This window comes from Dermacentor albipictus, chromosome 8 (genome assembly GCF_038994185.2).
Source record: "Dermacentor albipictus isolate Rhodes 1998 colony chromosome 8, USDA_Dalb.pri_finalv2, whole genome shotgun sequence".
NCBI lineage: Eukaryota > Metazoa > Arthropoda > Arachnida > Ixodida > Ixodidae > Dermacentor > Dermacentor albipictus.
Genome location: NC_091828.1, coordinates 110878401 through 110895085, shown reverse-complemented (window position 1 = coordinate 110895085; position 16685 = coordinate 110878401). Strand labels below are relative to the sequence as shown.

At 42.1% G+C, this 16685-nt stretch overlaps 1 protein-coding gene and 1 pseudogene across 12 annotated transcripts in view; both read right to left on the bottom strand.

The window, feature by feature from the left end:
• The window catches only part of LOC135917133 (uncharacterized), a 94530-nt gene that overhangs the window by 61579 nt on the left and 16266 nt on the right, over positions 1-16685 (bottom strand). For all 12 annotated transcript variants that reach the window (XR_011508064.1, XR_011508063.1, XR_011508062.1 and 9 more), the window contains 3 exons: positions 14170-14529; positions 12227-12368; positions 474-562 (listed from right to left, as the gene is read on the bottom strand). Coding sequence is in view for 2 of the 12 variants with exons in the window: in XM_070524073.1 (XP_070380174.1) it covers positions 474-562; positions 12227-12368; positions 14170-14529 (591 nt within the window). In the remaining 10 variants the exon portion in view is untranslated. The remainder of the gene's footprint in view (positions 1-473; positions 563-12226; positions 12369-14169; positions 14530-16685) is intronic.
• On the bottom strand, positions 9056-10707 carry LOC139048694 (uncharacterized; annotated as a pseudogene).

Genomic DNA, 16685 nt, shown 5'->3' with positions numbered 1-16685 from the left:
AATCTACACAGCAGTCAGATTGGATGGCATGTCGATGAGGCTAATCAATGAAGCGGCCATTAAAAGCGAAGCCAGCGCAAAGCGATGTATACATGGGGTAACACGGTCGGGTATTTTTGGGGTGATTCTGGAGGCGAATGTGATTGGTTATGTCCATCGGCAGGGCAATATCTCTCCGTTATAACGCGGTGTTAAATACATGGACCTCTATGGGTTCTTTAAAAGTAATTTTATTTATTTCGTTATATCCATTATTTCATCATCCTCTTCTGTGATAATGAGGTTCTAGTTCACTTCACGCGATTTATTAAACAATTTGAAAACAGCTGTAAAGCTGATTAGCTATTAGAAACAAAGTGCACCACACTGGACTACAACTAAGTTGGCATATACTTAGCATATGGTCATGTTTTGCATTGTGCTTATACTAATTAATTATTCATTTCCACAAGTATAAATCTGAAGTTACTTACTTATATATAAAAGTAGACCATTGTTGTCAGATAAAACACGGAGTGGACTGCCGCAACCACCACTTCAAAGGAAACAAACAGGCAGTGAGCTGAAAGAAAAGAAGAAAAAATGGAGCATTGTGTTTAAAAAAAAAGCAGCATCTCATTCAAGCTTCATTGCCTTGCAATGCTGCTGAAAGCAGGCTCTACCCCAAGAACAAATATCGCAATTCTGTAAACTGGACCCCGTAAACATTCAAAGCGGGCAAATTTTATTTATTTATTTATTTATTTATTTATTTATTTATTTATTATTTATTTATTTAAAAATAATTCATTTATTTATTTAGTATATACTGCAGACCAGATCGGTCCAAGCAGGAGAGGGTACACTCATTTGTTACTAAGCACTATGCCTTAGGATCATCAACGATGGTGAAGGTACAATTTACATCCAGAAAATATAATATCAAAACTAAACAAGGTTACAAAGCAAATACAATTTGTGAGAGTACGTGCCCCAAATACAGGTACATAGACAAAAAAGCACACTATGCACAGTTATAAAGTAATCATAATTTCTAACCATATATATATAGATACCTATATACAGGCTCTCAAGAAGTTGAAGAAAGGAGAGGTGAGTCATGAGGCAGGGAATTCCAGTCGGATATTGTTTTAGGGAAAAATGAATGTTTGAACAAATTTGTGCGGGCAAATATTGGCTTGATGGTATGACTATGTTTATGTCATTTATGACATTTATATTCTATGCGAATATTTTAGATTATTTACAGGGGTTTGGAATGGTTCTACTCGAATCTTAGTGGTTTATTTGAAAGCCATGTATAATATATCAACTGTGTCCGAATGGAAATTGACCCTGGCAGCCTTTTAACAGCTCAACAATTCAACAAGGCTAATTCTTGGGCTAGTTGGTACGGTTTACTCATGATGGCCAAACCTCTAGCACAATTAATAAACAGGAACCTGACAGAGACACAGGGCGGTGCTATCTTGTGTCTATTTCACGTCCCTGTTTTCTTTAATTGCGCGAAAGGCTTTGTCATTATGAGTGCCAGATAATGTTTGGAATATAATTGGCTTAAGCCAGATTAGAAGAACTGGTGAGATTTATACAGCGCTGACTAACGGCCATGTCCTCTGCTCTAGAGGTCCCCAAATAAGAAGCAATACGGTGTGGGATTCATAGTCCATAAGGACGTAGCAGTCAGCATTGATGAATTCTACAGCGTTAATGAGAGGGTAGCAGTAGTCCTTATCGAACTTAATAAGAGATATCGATCAAAGGTAGTACAAGCCTACGTTCCGACATACAGTCACGATGACGATAAAGTAGATCAGTTTTATGAAGATGTTGAATTTGCGATGAGAAATGTACAAACACAGTATGCTGTAGTAATGCGCCACTTCGATGCAAGAGTGGGGAACAAGCAGACTAGTGAACAAGCAACAGGCAGCTACGGCGTCGATTCTAGGAACGCTAGAGCATAGGTGCTGGTAGAATTCGCAGAAAGGAATAAGCTGCGAATAATGAACACCTTTTTCGGGAAGCGTAGCAACAGAGAGTGGACCTGGGAAAGCCCTGATAGTAAACAGGAAATGAAATTGATTTCGTACTTTCTGCCGATCCCAGCATAGTGCAGGATGTAGATGTGATAGGTAGGATAAAGTGCAGTGATCATAGCCTAGTGAGGGCTACGATTCACCTCAATTTGAACAGAGAAAGAGTAAAATAGGTCAAGAAAAACACGTCAACTAAGAGGAAGTAAAGGTAAAAGCAAACAAATTCAGGCTGGTACTTGCAAACAAATGTGCAGCCTTAGAACTGAGAGATGAAGGTGACATGGAGGTAATGAATGAAACTGTAACTAGGCTGGCTTCAGAGTGTTACGTATTCGTATTGCGTTTTAGGTATTGGGAACAGACGACCAACGCAGCGCCAGGAAGACAATCACCTTTATTCGTTCGGCGACGGGCTTTTTGAGCGCTAAGCAGCCAATCAGGGAGTGGCAAACGTAAGGATGATATCGTGGCAAGCGGGGCAATCTTATCTGGCGAATGCGACCAGCACCGCGAATGTTACAAGAGGCAGCAATTGAAGTAGGAGGCAAGGCACGAAGGCAACCAGTAGGCAAGCCCTCCCATGTAACAAAGGACCTAGTAAAGAAATGACAAAAAGTAAAGGTGTTGAACCCAAGAGATAACATAGAATTCGCGGAACTCTCAATACTGCTCAACAAAGCGAAAATAAGTGATATTCGAAATTATAACGTGAGAAAGACTGAAGAAGCTGTAAAAAATGGATGCAGCCGGAAATTAGAGCAAAGGAAGTTTGGCATAGGACAAACCAAGATGTATGCACTGAAAGATAAACAGGGTAATATCATCAGCTATCTTTAAGATATAGTAAATACAGCGCTAGAATTCTATACTGACTTGTACATCACCCAGAGGCGTCAGGATACCTCAATTACAAACAGTAATGAATAGAATACAGAAGCTTCTCCTATAACTAGCGATGAGCTCAGAAAGGCCTTGCAAGACATCAAACGAGAAAGAACGGCAGGAGAAGATGGACTAACAGTCAATTTAGTCAAAGAGAGAGGAGACATAATGGCTGAAAAACTGGTGGCTCTCAATATGAAGTGTCTATAGACTGCAAAGGTCCCAGGTGACTGGAAGCATGCAAACACTACACTAATCCACAAAAGGGAGACGTTAAAGAATAGAAAAATTAGAGGCTCATTAGCTTACTCCCAGCATTATATATAATATTCATCAAGATAATCTACAATAGACTAAGGGCAACATTGAACTTTAGTTAACCAAGGAACAGGCAGGTTTAAGGAAGGGATACTCTTTAATGGATAACATCCATGTCATCAATCAGGTATTCGCTGGGCAGGTTATGTAATGCACAGGACACATAGACGTTGGACAATTAGGGTTACGGAATGGGTACCAAGAGAAAGAGAGGTGGAGTAGAGAACCGCAGAAGACTAGGCGGGGCGATGAAGTTGGGAAATTCGTGGGCGCTACTTGGAATCGGTTGGCGCAGGAGAGGTAATTTGAGATCACTTTGACAGGGCTTCGTCCTGCCGTGGATATCAAATAAGCTGATGATGATGATGATTGTATGGTATGCAATATACAGAATTGTGATATTTTTTCGTAACATATTGCAGAGCTGTAAACTGCATAAAATGCGTAAATTCCTGCGTAAATTCCTGCATAAAATTTTGACGGCCTCAATCACCAATTCACTAAAACAATGCCTAGATTATAATTTTTGTTTTACATGCAAAAAACGTCATCAAATTTAGTGCAGCTATTGCCGAGAAAACAATTTCTCCTTTACAATGTATTTAGAAAGGAGTCCCCGAGCTAACGCCTTCCTTTAAACACACACACATGAATCTACTTTGCAGAAGTAAAGTAACGGATGTGAACACAGCGGATAATGTCAAGTTTTTTTTTTAAGTTTAGGAGCTTGAGGATTGTCCAAGTGTAAAAAAAAAAAGATGTGTGGGAAGTTGGTTACGTTATATATATATATATATATATATATATATATATATATATATATAGAGAGAGAGAGAGAGAGAGAGAGAGAGAGATGTAGGCACGAAAGCACACTGGCTCCGTTGGTATAGCATAAAAGAAAATAAACACCACATTCTTGTACCATGACTGGTAGGCCAGCGTTGGTCAAGTTGACTCTGGCATCATTCTGACAAAGGGAGGTCTTCCAGCGGAAACTGCTGACAGTAAAAAAGCAGGTGTTTTCTCGTGCATCTCATTTCTTCTGTGCTATATACAGGCTGTTTCCGAGAAAATTTTAAAAATTTTTACACTTTGCCTGTCGCAGATAGCCCAATTCTATTTTGTGAGCTGGTCTACTCAAACTGGACATTACTTGCAAAAAGCTTATATGCATAAATGACTAATTAACAAAGATTATCTAAATATGTTTTAACTAATTAACTTATGGCCCATATTGAAATTTGCAAATTCAAGCCGTGGAGTTCACAAGGCAGATCCAGTTGGAATGAATTCTCATGATGACACCAGTCTCGAGATATTCCCAAACTTTGCGGAGAAACGCATCAGCGTGCCAGTAACTTCCCTCACAAAAAGTCATTTTGTGCATTGAAGCACAAAAGTTTTGGAACACCAATGCGTTTATCCGCAATGTTTGGTGAATTATTGCCTCGAAGCTGGTGTGAACCACTTTTAACTTAAATATGGGTTTTTACATGCTAAAACAATGATCTGGTTATGAGGCACGCCATAGTGGGGGACTCCAGAAATTTGGACCACCTGAGGTTCTCTAACGTGCACCTAACTCTAAGAAGACGGGTGTTTTTGCATTTCGGCCCCATCGAAATGCGGCCACCGTAGACGGGATTCGATGACACCACCTGATGCTTAGCTGCCTAGCACGATAGCTACTAAGCAACCACGGCGGGTGTGCTAGCCGGAGAACTCGTTCCAAGTGGACTTGCCTTGTGAACTCCAGGGCTAGAATTTGTAAATTGCAATATGGGCCATAACGTGATTAGTTAAAATGTTCATCAGCAGATTTTTCTTAATTAGTTGATTGAGGACTTTAATTCTTTTGTGTGCAAGTAGTGTCCGCCGCATTGAGTAGACCACCTTGTGAACAATAATTACTTATTTATATGATTAATTAATTACAATGCCCTCAAGGCCTTCAGCCGCGTTGCAGATGGGGTGGGTAAAAAAACAAACAAAAGAGTACAGCAAAAAGCAAAAATCATAATGGAGATGCGTGTTAAATGATATGCATTGTGATGGCTGTTTTGAAGGATGGCGTGTCTTCAATGCAGGCAATAAGAGGCGGAGGGTAGCTCCACTCTGCGCTAGTCTTAGGTGAGAAAGAATTAAAACCACGCTTGCTGGTTTAAAATGAGTGCATTTTACCCGTACTGACATGAGGGACGGAGACTTGGAGACTGACAAAGAAGGTCGTAAACAAGGACCGTGCAAGGGGCGATGGAACAAAGAATGTTAGGCGTAACGTTGAGATACAGAAAGAGAGCGGTTTGGATTAGAGAGCAAACGGGTATAGCCGATATTCTGACTGACCTCAAGAGAAAAAAATGGAGCTGGGCAGGTCATGTAATGCGCCAGTTAGGTAATGGTTGGAGCATTAGGGTTACAGAATGGATGCCAAGAGAAGGGAAACGCAGTCGAGAACGGCAGAAGACAAGGCGAAGCGATGGAATTAGGAAATTCGCGGGCGCTAGTTGAAATCGGTTGGCGCAGGACAGGGTTAAGAAGATGCCTTCGTCCTGCAGTGGACATAAAACAGGCTGCTGTTGCTGGTGATGATTACAAAAGTAACTTCAAATTGGATAGAGCCTCAGAGAAGTTTCTGCGCATAAAACCAAGGGGGCGGTTCACATTGTTTGTGGCATATTCGATGTGCACGCGCCAGGATGGGCTGTTAATAATGTGAACACCAAGATATGTATAAGATAAGACACTCTCTAGTGGGACTCGATTAATCTTGTAATCGAATATTTTGGACGGATCAGTGTGACGTGGGATGGACATAAGTTTAGACTTAGACGGTTTAAGAACCATACACCGTCGCTCACACCAATTATATGCGTTGTCAAGATCGCAGTGAAGGGCTCAACTGTCCTTAGGGTTAGGAAAAAAAGAACCCAGTCGTCAGCAAAAAGCTTAAGGGAAGAGTTCATTCCGATCGGAAGATTATTATTATATATTAGAAAGAGTAGGGGCCCAAAACAGAACCTTAGAGAACAGCAGATGTGACGGCACGTGTTGATGATAACGAGTCTTTAGCTGATAAAAACTGAGAGCGGTTAGTCAACAAACATTCAATCCTTTTGAAAAGATTAGGGTCAATATTCAGGAAACTAATTTTAAGATGGAGTAATTGATGTGACACCTTATCGAAAACCTTAGCAAAGTCTAGAAAGATACAGTTGGTTACCAAACCACTATATAAAGCCGATGCTAAGACATTAGTGAAAGAGTTGAGTCACGCAAGAAAAATTCTTTCGAAGGCATTGCTGACTAGAACTAAATAACCAGTTGCGTTCAAGAAAAGAAACGTGATTAGAGTATACAATGTGCTCTAGAAGTTCAGAGGGAATGCTTGTTAATGAAATAGGCCTGTAGTTAAGAAGAATTTGGATTACCTTGTTTCAAGTGTGTAACCACCCTTGCTACCTTTCAATCAGCTGGCATTGTGGAGTGTTCAACGGATTGAGTGAAAAGGTGCGCTAACTATACACAGTAGAGTCTTTCAAAAACGCTAGACGATAACTTCAGGCCCTGTATGAACTTCACAACACCTGTGAAATCGATGACAATGGGGCCCATGGGCAAAGATTATTCTGTCTGCTACAGGCAGCCTTCACAATATTTTCAAAGTGTACGCTGAGGCATATATATATATATATATATATATATATATATATATATATATATATATATATATATATATATATATATATATTTTAACTTCACCATTGTAAACAAGTCAGGCAGAAAACATGAAGATGCTGACACGCTATCACGAGCACCTGTTGAATCCCAGAATCCTGACGAGGAAGACGACAGCGCCTTCCTGAGCGCCCTCAGAGGGCCGGATATGCTCAATAAACAGCGATCGGACGCTGAGGTAAGACCCACCATCGATCACTTAGAAAGCGGCATCGCGTCCATTCCTCGCCCTATTTCGCTACAGTTGTCGTCATTTTGCCTCAGAGAGGGCATCGTATACAAAAAGACACAGGTGCCGGCGACAAACCACATCTTCTCGTAGTGCCTCAAGCCCTTCGCGATGACATCCTATTAGCTTGCCACGACGAGCCGACATCTCCTCACTTTGGACTCTGAACAGCGTGCGACAACTGTATTACTGACCTAGACTGACTGCTTGCATCAAACGCTACATGAAAGGATGCTGTGAATGCCAGCGCCGCAAGTCACCACCCTTCAAGCCTGCAGGCCTTCGATAACCCTTTGACCCTCTGCGTACGCCATTTGATCAAGTTGGAAGGGACCTTATTGGACCATTTTCCTCGTCTGCCTCCGGCAATAATTGGATCGTTGTCGTAACTGATTACTTGACGCGTTACGCTGAGATGAAGGCACTACCGCGCCGGACAGCATGTGAAGTTGCCGAGTTTTTTATGCATCACATTGTGCTTCGACATGGCGCACCGTCATTCATCATCACTGACCGAGGTACGGCATTTACGGCGAAGCTTCTGGACAACATCTTCAAGTTGAGTTACACGAGTCATCGAAAGGCCACTGCATACCACCCTGAGGCTAACCGCTTAACAGAAACACTAAACAAAACACTGGCAGACGTCATCTCTATGTACGTGGAGGTGCAGCACAAATCGTAGGACGAAATCCGGCCGTACGTAACATTTGCGTACAACACTGCCCCGCAGGAAACTACACGATTCACGCCGTTTCGCCTTGTTTATGGTCGAAATGTTCAAAATATGCTAGAGGCCATGATTCCGTATGAAGACATCGATCAGCTCGACCAGTTAGCTCTTGAAGTCGAGGAGTACATTCAGCAGACCGAGGAATCACGTTAACTGGCCCGTGTGCGCATAAGACAGCAGCAGTGTATAGATGCAGTAAGGCACAATCTCCACCATCGACAAGTTACCTATGAGCGTGGTGACCTAGGTTGGGTTTGCACTCCCATTAGACGACGAGACCTCAGCGAGAAACTCTTGAGCAAGTACTTCGGACCATACACAGTACTAAAGCGTTTAAGCGACGCGAACTATGAAGTGATTCCAGAAGGAGACCGGCCATCGCCCAAGCGCTGATTACCACGCGCAGAGATTGTACATGTTGTCCACCTCAAGCCGTATGTTACACGGTGATGTTAATATAATGTACTGGTGAAGCAAACTTTATTTTTTTTACTGTAGTTCCGTCGTCCTTCAAAGAACTGCGTAGCATTTTTTTTTGTTCACGGCCACAGAACCCATTTTTTTGCCTCATGTGCATGTCCGTATGTGTGCTAGTGTGTTTCTTGCTTTTTGTCTTACCCGATTTTTGCATTTTCCGTGTACGTCTTGCGTTTGGGCATCGAGTCGACACTTCATTGGGAGGAGAAAGAATGCCACCTGGTCTTTTGAGCCAGCAAACGGTCGGCATTGCGTGCCCAGCAAAAAAGGCGAAAAAGACGACAAAGATAAAAGAGATCCTGAGCCAGCTGTAGAACCGTCCCTTGGTTTCTGGCTGCTGGTACTGTTGCTTGCTCTTGCCTTAGCGTGGGACAATATATACACCCAAATGTGCTGTCTTGGATTAAGCTTTTCCCCAATCGAGCTAAATATGCCACAGCCAATAACTATTCATCTGCTCTGTCATGAGTTGCATCCGGAGTGCCATGCGGATATGAAACAGCCCTCATGTGAATCCCCCCTCCAGGGCATTGGAGGAATAAATAAAAAAAAGAACTGAAAATGATGTTTTGAAAACAAAAAAGACAAATAATAAGTATTCCAAATATGTCATATACATCACTGCAAGATCGTGGGAGGCTAAATGTCCCTAGTCCCGTAGCTGGACCCTTCCTTAACTGCCATGAGTTCACCGTGTGATCGTTCAGCAGCTCGTCGTTTTTTTTTTCGGGCATGTTTTTTGTCCGACGTTGACTGGCGCTTGGCGTTCTTCAAGCGTCTTCGGTCCCTGCTGTGGCAAGCTACTGTGGTGTAGTAGCCAGGATCGACACCAGCCAGCCTGAAGATGTCCAGCGTGCCACTATTTCCATTGTTGAAGTGACATATACCATCGTAAAGTTCGAACCAAAGAGTGCGCAGGCCTACATAGAGATCTTCAGGGAGACGCTGACAGAGCATCCCATTGAAGCATTTATTCGCATTCTGCGTTTTTTCGTGGAGACATTTCGTCGAAAGTTCATCAGAACAGAGGTCGGCATACAGAGGTTTCATTTTGTTCAGGACGTCACTGGAAAAACCTGCCCTGTGCTTATACCGTTCTGTGCCCAGAGCTCTCACTCGGTTGTAGGCACACCAACTTTTCACACCCATAGGACACAGGCCACGTCTAGGAGTTCCGTCGGTCAAACTGCAGTGAAAGAAACTTGCTCATGTGGCCTTCTTCATAGCTTGTAGGTTCCCCAGATTTCCTCTGATTGCGACAACGTAATAAGTTTGCAATCTATCGGTCATAACATCCGTCAAATTCCCTTTGCCTCCAAGTCCACGTACGCTCTTTTTCAGTTTCATCAGTCGGCATCCGACACGCTTTTGCGCGTGCCCAATGCATTCACGTTTGCGCGCAGTGCCAGTTCCGCACATATGTTTGAGAGCCGCATGGCTTTTCGAGTCGTCATCTCCATAAATATCAATGTTCTCACGCCTCCATGCTACCAGCGCTGCCTGTCTGGTTGGCTTGGTAATCAGTGTGGTTCGCCTCCCATTCTTCGAACTCCATGCTTGTGGAACACTTCTTCATATTTCCACATGCCTTGCACTTTCTGGACATTACTTCCTCGTCAATCACCTTTCCTGTGTCCGCTGATATAAGAGACACGCAACAATTCAAAGAGTGCCCACGCTTTAGCCAAGTGCCGTCGCCCGATATGCCACACTCGTTACTGCCGACAACATGGTGCACTTGTGCAGCAGCATCCATCACTGACTTTGACGCGACAATTTTGCGGCATCACAGAGCTTGGAAGAAACCTTGTCATAGGCGGAATGACAAAGTGGCAGTGGCATATTCATAACCTTCGAAAATGTCAGTGCACCAGCATGCCCTTTCTCCAGCTGGCGCATAGCGTAGACAAGCGGAACGTTGTTTTCAGCTGCACTTGCAGCTTTCTTTTTTTATGAGGAAAACAAATATTCGTGGGCACATGCACTACATCCCACGGCGTATGCAAAACATACCCCTTTGCGTGAACGCTCCTCAAGCTTCAGTAAAATGTTTTTTGCATTTCGGGCACGCCAGCGACGACAAAACAGGTAAGAATTTCGACATCTATAATCCTGTGCCCCTGTAGCACAACACCTTCCGGTGGCACTTCACAGTCTTCCTGCAACTGGCCCAGTTTCACTTCACTTGCGGAAACAGCCACATTCACGTCACACTTCGTCGAATAGTTCGTCGTGTACCGATTGCCGTAGAACTGGCGTTTCGGCCTTTGCTTCACTCGGAGCTTAGCCATGACTTCTTATATCATGTAAGAAAACAATGTAGGCCACTGAAGTGACAAAACAGTAACTTTAAATGGCGGTACAACGCGTCGCTGCAGTGTAAACACGATGTCAGGTCATACGCCCCCATGTGGCAATTTGTTCAACTTGAATAAAGAAAATATTGCGACCACCATTGCTCAATCCTATCAACCTTTAAAATACGTCGCCACAAACTAACCTAAACGTATCCTGCGTATTTGAGCACAAGCATAAGTTTAGTTTAATGATTGAAATGTAGGTTTCATTTTTACAAAATGGCAGTTTTGGTTTCAGAGAGGTCTGCCGGTACTTGAAGAAAAATCATAACGTTTGGACAGAAACAGATAAAAGCATAATTTTGCAGCAGCACAATTCTGAATGTCTGTAGATTGTTAAAATAATAAAAAATGAAATTCGCTACTTTTGAACAAAAGCGTCGTTTTCAAGGGTGGCGACATACACTCACAAATACCGTAGCGTTCCCATATATAATGATCTGTCATGGGATATGCATGCTAATGCTAATCGCATGTTAGGATATCTTCATCGCAATTTTTCTACTGTTCCGACGTCTATAAAACTAACACTCTACAAAACCCTACTTGGCTCACAACTACAATACGAATCTGCCATAGAAACTCGTGCATAGATGCAGTGGCGTTATGAATAAAAAGAAACTAGGGTAGCCCATGAATACCACCGCGTGCACATTCAGTGGCGGCCACAAGGAAGGAACGAGGCAGCAAGTGAAATGTAGGGGTGAGGGTTCACATGTTAGCATAGAACACACTAGGGATCACACCAGCCTTTGGAGTGTTCCTTTCGTTCTTTGTTTAACTTACTGCTACTTCTACGGGATCAAGGAGACTGTCACTACACCTCCACCTGCTTATATGATACCCGTATGGTAAGCTCCACTGACCTACGAGTTCGGCGAACTGCATTTCATTGCATTCTTTTTTAAAAACTGTTCCTATACAATGTTCAGGCGTATATGAAAAAAAAGATAAATGACAAATTATGTGACATCAACATAAGTGAAGGGCGAGAAGAATCTAACTAGCACAAGTGATCTTTTTTTAATATGTGAATAGCTAGCTTTCTCTGTCTTTTTTACCCGTATTTGTGGCGGTCGGTTGCTGATGGTCGGTAGTCAAACCTTCGCCGCCAAAGATGCCGATGCAAAGGCCATGTGCTCTCACACGACAGTTGTGATGCTCAACATAACAAGTACAGCTCTTTGAGGCGCGCACTGCACCGTGACAGCTCGGAGTGCCTGAACCAATCAATACATTGGTGGAATGCTCATGAATGACTTCCCACAACTTCAAATTGAAGCAAATACCTCGCTAGAATACCTTGGCTATTCGCTCCCATTGACAATCACCATTGTTGTACGCACACTTATTTCCTTCTCTTATTAAATTTTTATATTGCGAGAAAGTCTAAGAAAGTGTTTGCGAAGGAGAAGCTATGAAAACAAAAATGTAAATATCCACATTCACTTACCCAGCACTACGGAATCCGGGTAATAATCAGTCGTCGTGCAGTACATCACCATCAGCTCCTTTGCTGCTCCAGTAAGGAGCAACAGGAAGGAGCTTATGTCGCTCCCGGGCGCCAGCACGTCTGAGATCCGTTGGTACCACGCCTGTAACAGAAAACAGCAGGTAAGTTTTGCCACTGTGTCATTGTCACATATTATATATATATATATATATATATATATATATATATATATATATATATATAGGAATGCTTAACAAGAAGTGACAATCCATTTTGGAACATTATAATCAAGGTTGCATATGCTTAGCTTATAAAGTAGAATATATCGCACACTTTGCCAAAGGCTTTAGAAAAATGTAAACATATGAAATTGGCAAAAGAAGAAGGGTCAAGTATTTGGTATAGTGTTTGATTAAACGTTAATACTTGCGATTCATATGAGAATGATTTTTGATATCCATGTTGTGATGACGAAAAAATTAATTAGACTCAAGAAAATCTGCAAGGTCAGTAAAGATAGGTTCTAGTAGTTTGCAGCAGGTGCTGTTTAATGATAATTTGTAGGCGATGATTGGCTGGCGAATTTGTGCGAAGGAATAATTTTTCCTGTTTTCATTTTGACAGAACAGTTTATGTGTTTAGCGATTGTTGGAATGTTTTAGTTAATATAATGAAATTGTAAGAGCAGGTGTTTTTCATAAATTTAGCACTGATGTTACCAAAGCCGGGGAACGAATGTCTATTCAATGAATGTGTTAGTCAAATAACACTGGAAACTTCAACAGTCACTAGAGACATAATTAAAAAGTTTGCCACTCAAGACAGGTAGTTCAACATCCGTAGTGCATGAGAAATTTTTAACAAAGGTATTATTCAGGAGAGTTGCGCATAGGTTCTTGGGAAAAGGGTTCTCAGAGCAATTGTTAAAGCGATAGAAACATCGGAAAGCGGATGTATGACGCATCATAATTTTTGTTTTTACATAAGTTGTCAACGTACATGGTAATGTGGTTTAGAAGAGCGTTTCTTGAGCGCATTTGAGTGTGGCTAGATACGCGTTAGTTGCTAATGTGTAGGCTTTCCATCATTAGTCAGTGGGTTATTGCTTTGCAGAACGACAGTCCTGTACTTTTGTCGGATAGCCGCTTTAAATGAGTGTTGTACCAAGGCTTGCGCGGGTTGCAAATTATAGTACGGGTTGGGATGTGCTTATTGAAAAGTGATTTACCTCTGTCGAAAATATATTCCGGTTTGACTGCACAGTAAAATGTTCAAAATCCCTCGAGAATATGTTAAGAAATAGATACGGCTCTTTATTTATTGCTTCAAAGTTAGGTCTCTTAAAGTCTCTAATGATTTTTTATTGTTACTATTTGGAAGTTTCGGAAATGAAGTATTAAGGTGAATATTTAGTATTAGATGGTCACTAATACTGGATAAGCAATAATAATAATAATAAATAATAATAGTTATAATCGGGACGATTGGTTAAGATCAAATTGAGAATGTTTACGGAATCGGATGCGATTCTTGTGAATTGTGTAGCTAACCGATTTCACGGAAATGTCGTACAAATAACCAAGAATTCTTCTGAATCAGAAAAGGATAGTAAGTTAGGTAGATGGTTGTTCCAAACCATGTTAGGAAAATTAAAGTCGCCAATAAGAAAGGAGGTGAAGAAAACTTTGTGATAATAGGAGCGAATTACATCATGGCATGTAGATTGTCCGTTGTGCACGCCTCTACCACCACTTTCAGAACTGGCCGAGCCTCTAGTGCATAATCGTAAACTACATAAAGAATCACAAAAGCATGCTTTAAAACATGCTTCATGATATTACGATGACCAATCGTCTTCCTCCGCATGGCAATATCTTTTCTTCACACGTGTGCCCTAATCCATCACACAATTATGCACAAAAGCTTATAGTGAAAACACGTACTGCGACCACGGGTCGTGCTTGTGCCAGTAGTTTTCTTTGCTGACGAATAACATGGACGGTGATGATCACGTAGACCACCAAGCAGCCGCCATGAGGGACACAGTATTCTCTCGCGTCGATGAAAGGCAGTGCCGCCAATGCGAGGTCAGCTAATGGGGCAAATCGCAGGTCAGATGACTGCGATGAGAACTCGTCCCGCAGGTCTGCGGCCACGTGTGTAGCCCGACTGATCAAGAAGTTAGCCAGCTGGTTAACATAGATGCCCTTGATGCAAGCAGTTAATAATAAAATCAGCGTCCATGCACCTCGTCCTCTGCCAAAGCTTAAGCAGCTCGAAACTGTGGGAAGGATAGGTGTTACCTGGGAACGAGAACCAAGAAAAACGTAAATAGCAAAGGAATTAAGACACCTAATAAGTACAAAACCATCGCAAAATATTGGCGTAAAGAACTAGTTTAATGCGGCAGGTGTGAACAATGCGCCATAAAGTAAGGCAGTGCAGAAAAAGACCACCATCACCATCGAGCTATTATCACGTAATATACAAAGGTAATAATGAAAATATTGTATCCCTCTGCAAATCCAACCAAGTGTTGTAAAACAATACTAACACAACAGTACTCTTCTCGTTTTCAGGTTGAATATTGTATTGACACGGCAAGCGGGGCGAGTGGGTGACTGAACATATTCCTAGGGGTGGGCAGCACAACCCGGACGAAGGAAAAAAGGATGTGCGCGATACGAGTGCAGACTAACAACTAGTTTATTTTTTCACACAAGTGATTAAATATACAGAGAATACGATCATGTCAAGTACCGTGTACAAGTGGTGAAAGAGTGTCAGCCTATCTTGCTATTGAAGAAAACTCTATTTCCTCATTATGCTGAAAGATATGTCTGACTAATGCATGCGGTTTAGTTGACATGCATGAAGTAGGTTCCATAATTTCGTGGTTGATTTGATTTCTATGTTTTTATAATATTTCAGTTTTTTTCGAACAAGATTTGCATGGGAAATTTCAACAATACGTGCCCAGATTCGAGCCTGTTGCATTCCTGGCCGCACCTTGGTGCTCCCTAAGGTGGATGTTAAGGCAATGTCCCGTCTGCCCAAAGTACTTTTTGCCACATGAAAGTGGAATAACGTAGACCACTCCCACAGAGCATGCCACAAGCTGCCCCGTGTGTTTGACGCGGGGCAGCTTGGACGCCTGTTTTGGTCTATTGGCGCGATTGGAAATCTTGTTTAACGAGTTTTTAGCTCAAAAGACGACTTGTACACCATATTTCATGGCTGCCTTTTTTTAACGCATGCCCAATCTGATGTCCATAAAGGATGATTGCAAACTTTTTGCGGTTTCAATCTGTTTCTGGGGTGCTTCCACTCTTTCTATGTTCTTCACGATCCCTTCACATATTGATACGACAATAGATATTGAAAAACTGACCTTTTCTAGATGATTGGGCTGCTTCAAAAAGCTCAGATTGGCGATTTGATGGCATTCTTTAGCATTGCCTCTTTTCACTAGTTTTGAGTGCACCGGCGCGTTGTTTAGAATTCGTTTTCTTGTCCTCAGCCACTACTGCCAACAAACACGTTGTGCGGTTAATATTATCTGTAAATCCAAAAATTAAATGTCATTACTAATTGGCAGGTCATGAGTAAGTCTGAGACCCATTCCTTTCTTATCAAAGGCTGCGAGAATAACACCAATACCTTTGGAACTTGTTTTATTGTGGATAGCTGCAAAGTAGTCGTCAACAATCCTGAAACACTTAATCATTGTTCATGCCAAGGAGCTCTCAAGTTCCCGGTCAACACTGCCGAGAAACCCGCCGTGGTTGCTCAGTGGCTATGGTGTTGGGCTGCTGAGCACGAGGTCGCGGGATCGAATCCCGGCCACGGCGGCCGCATTTCGATGGGGGCGAAATGGGAAACCACCCGTGTGCTTAGTTTTAGGTGCACGTTAAAGAACCCCAGGTGGTCAAAATTTCCGGAGTCCTCCACTACGGCGTGCCTCATAATCAGAAAGTGGTTTTGGCACGTAAAACCCCAAATATTATTATTTAACACTGCCGAGAAAGATCTTGCCAAGAATCGGTACGACATGAGAGCCCACGCAGACCCCCTGCTTCTGAATCCTAACCTCGTTATCCCACATAATGAACGTGGAATTTAAAAAACCAAGAGTTCGAGAAATGACTGAACCAGGACGTCACCCTCATTCCTGAGCTTAAACTCATTGTTATCCATAATGCATCTTTGATTGTCGTCATCAGCTGATTTTGAGAAAGGCAATAATATAAATGTGTGACGTCAATGATGAAGGCTGTGCATGCTGGATACACCCCTTCTAGAAAAAAACGAACAACTTCTGAGTTTTTTACTTTGAATCGGTCTTCTACCTGGAGCCCTGTTAAGTTTTTCTGAATATAACAAGAAACTACGTGTTGCCAAGTGTTTCTCTCAGACACAATTGTGCGCAAAGGTTGCTCAGGTTTATGTTTTTTTATCT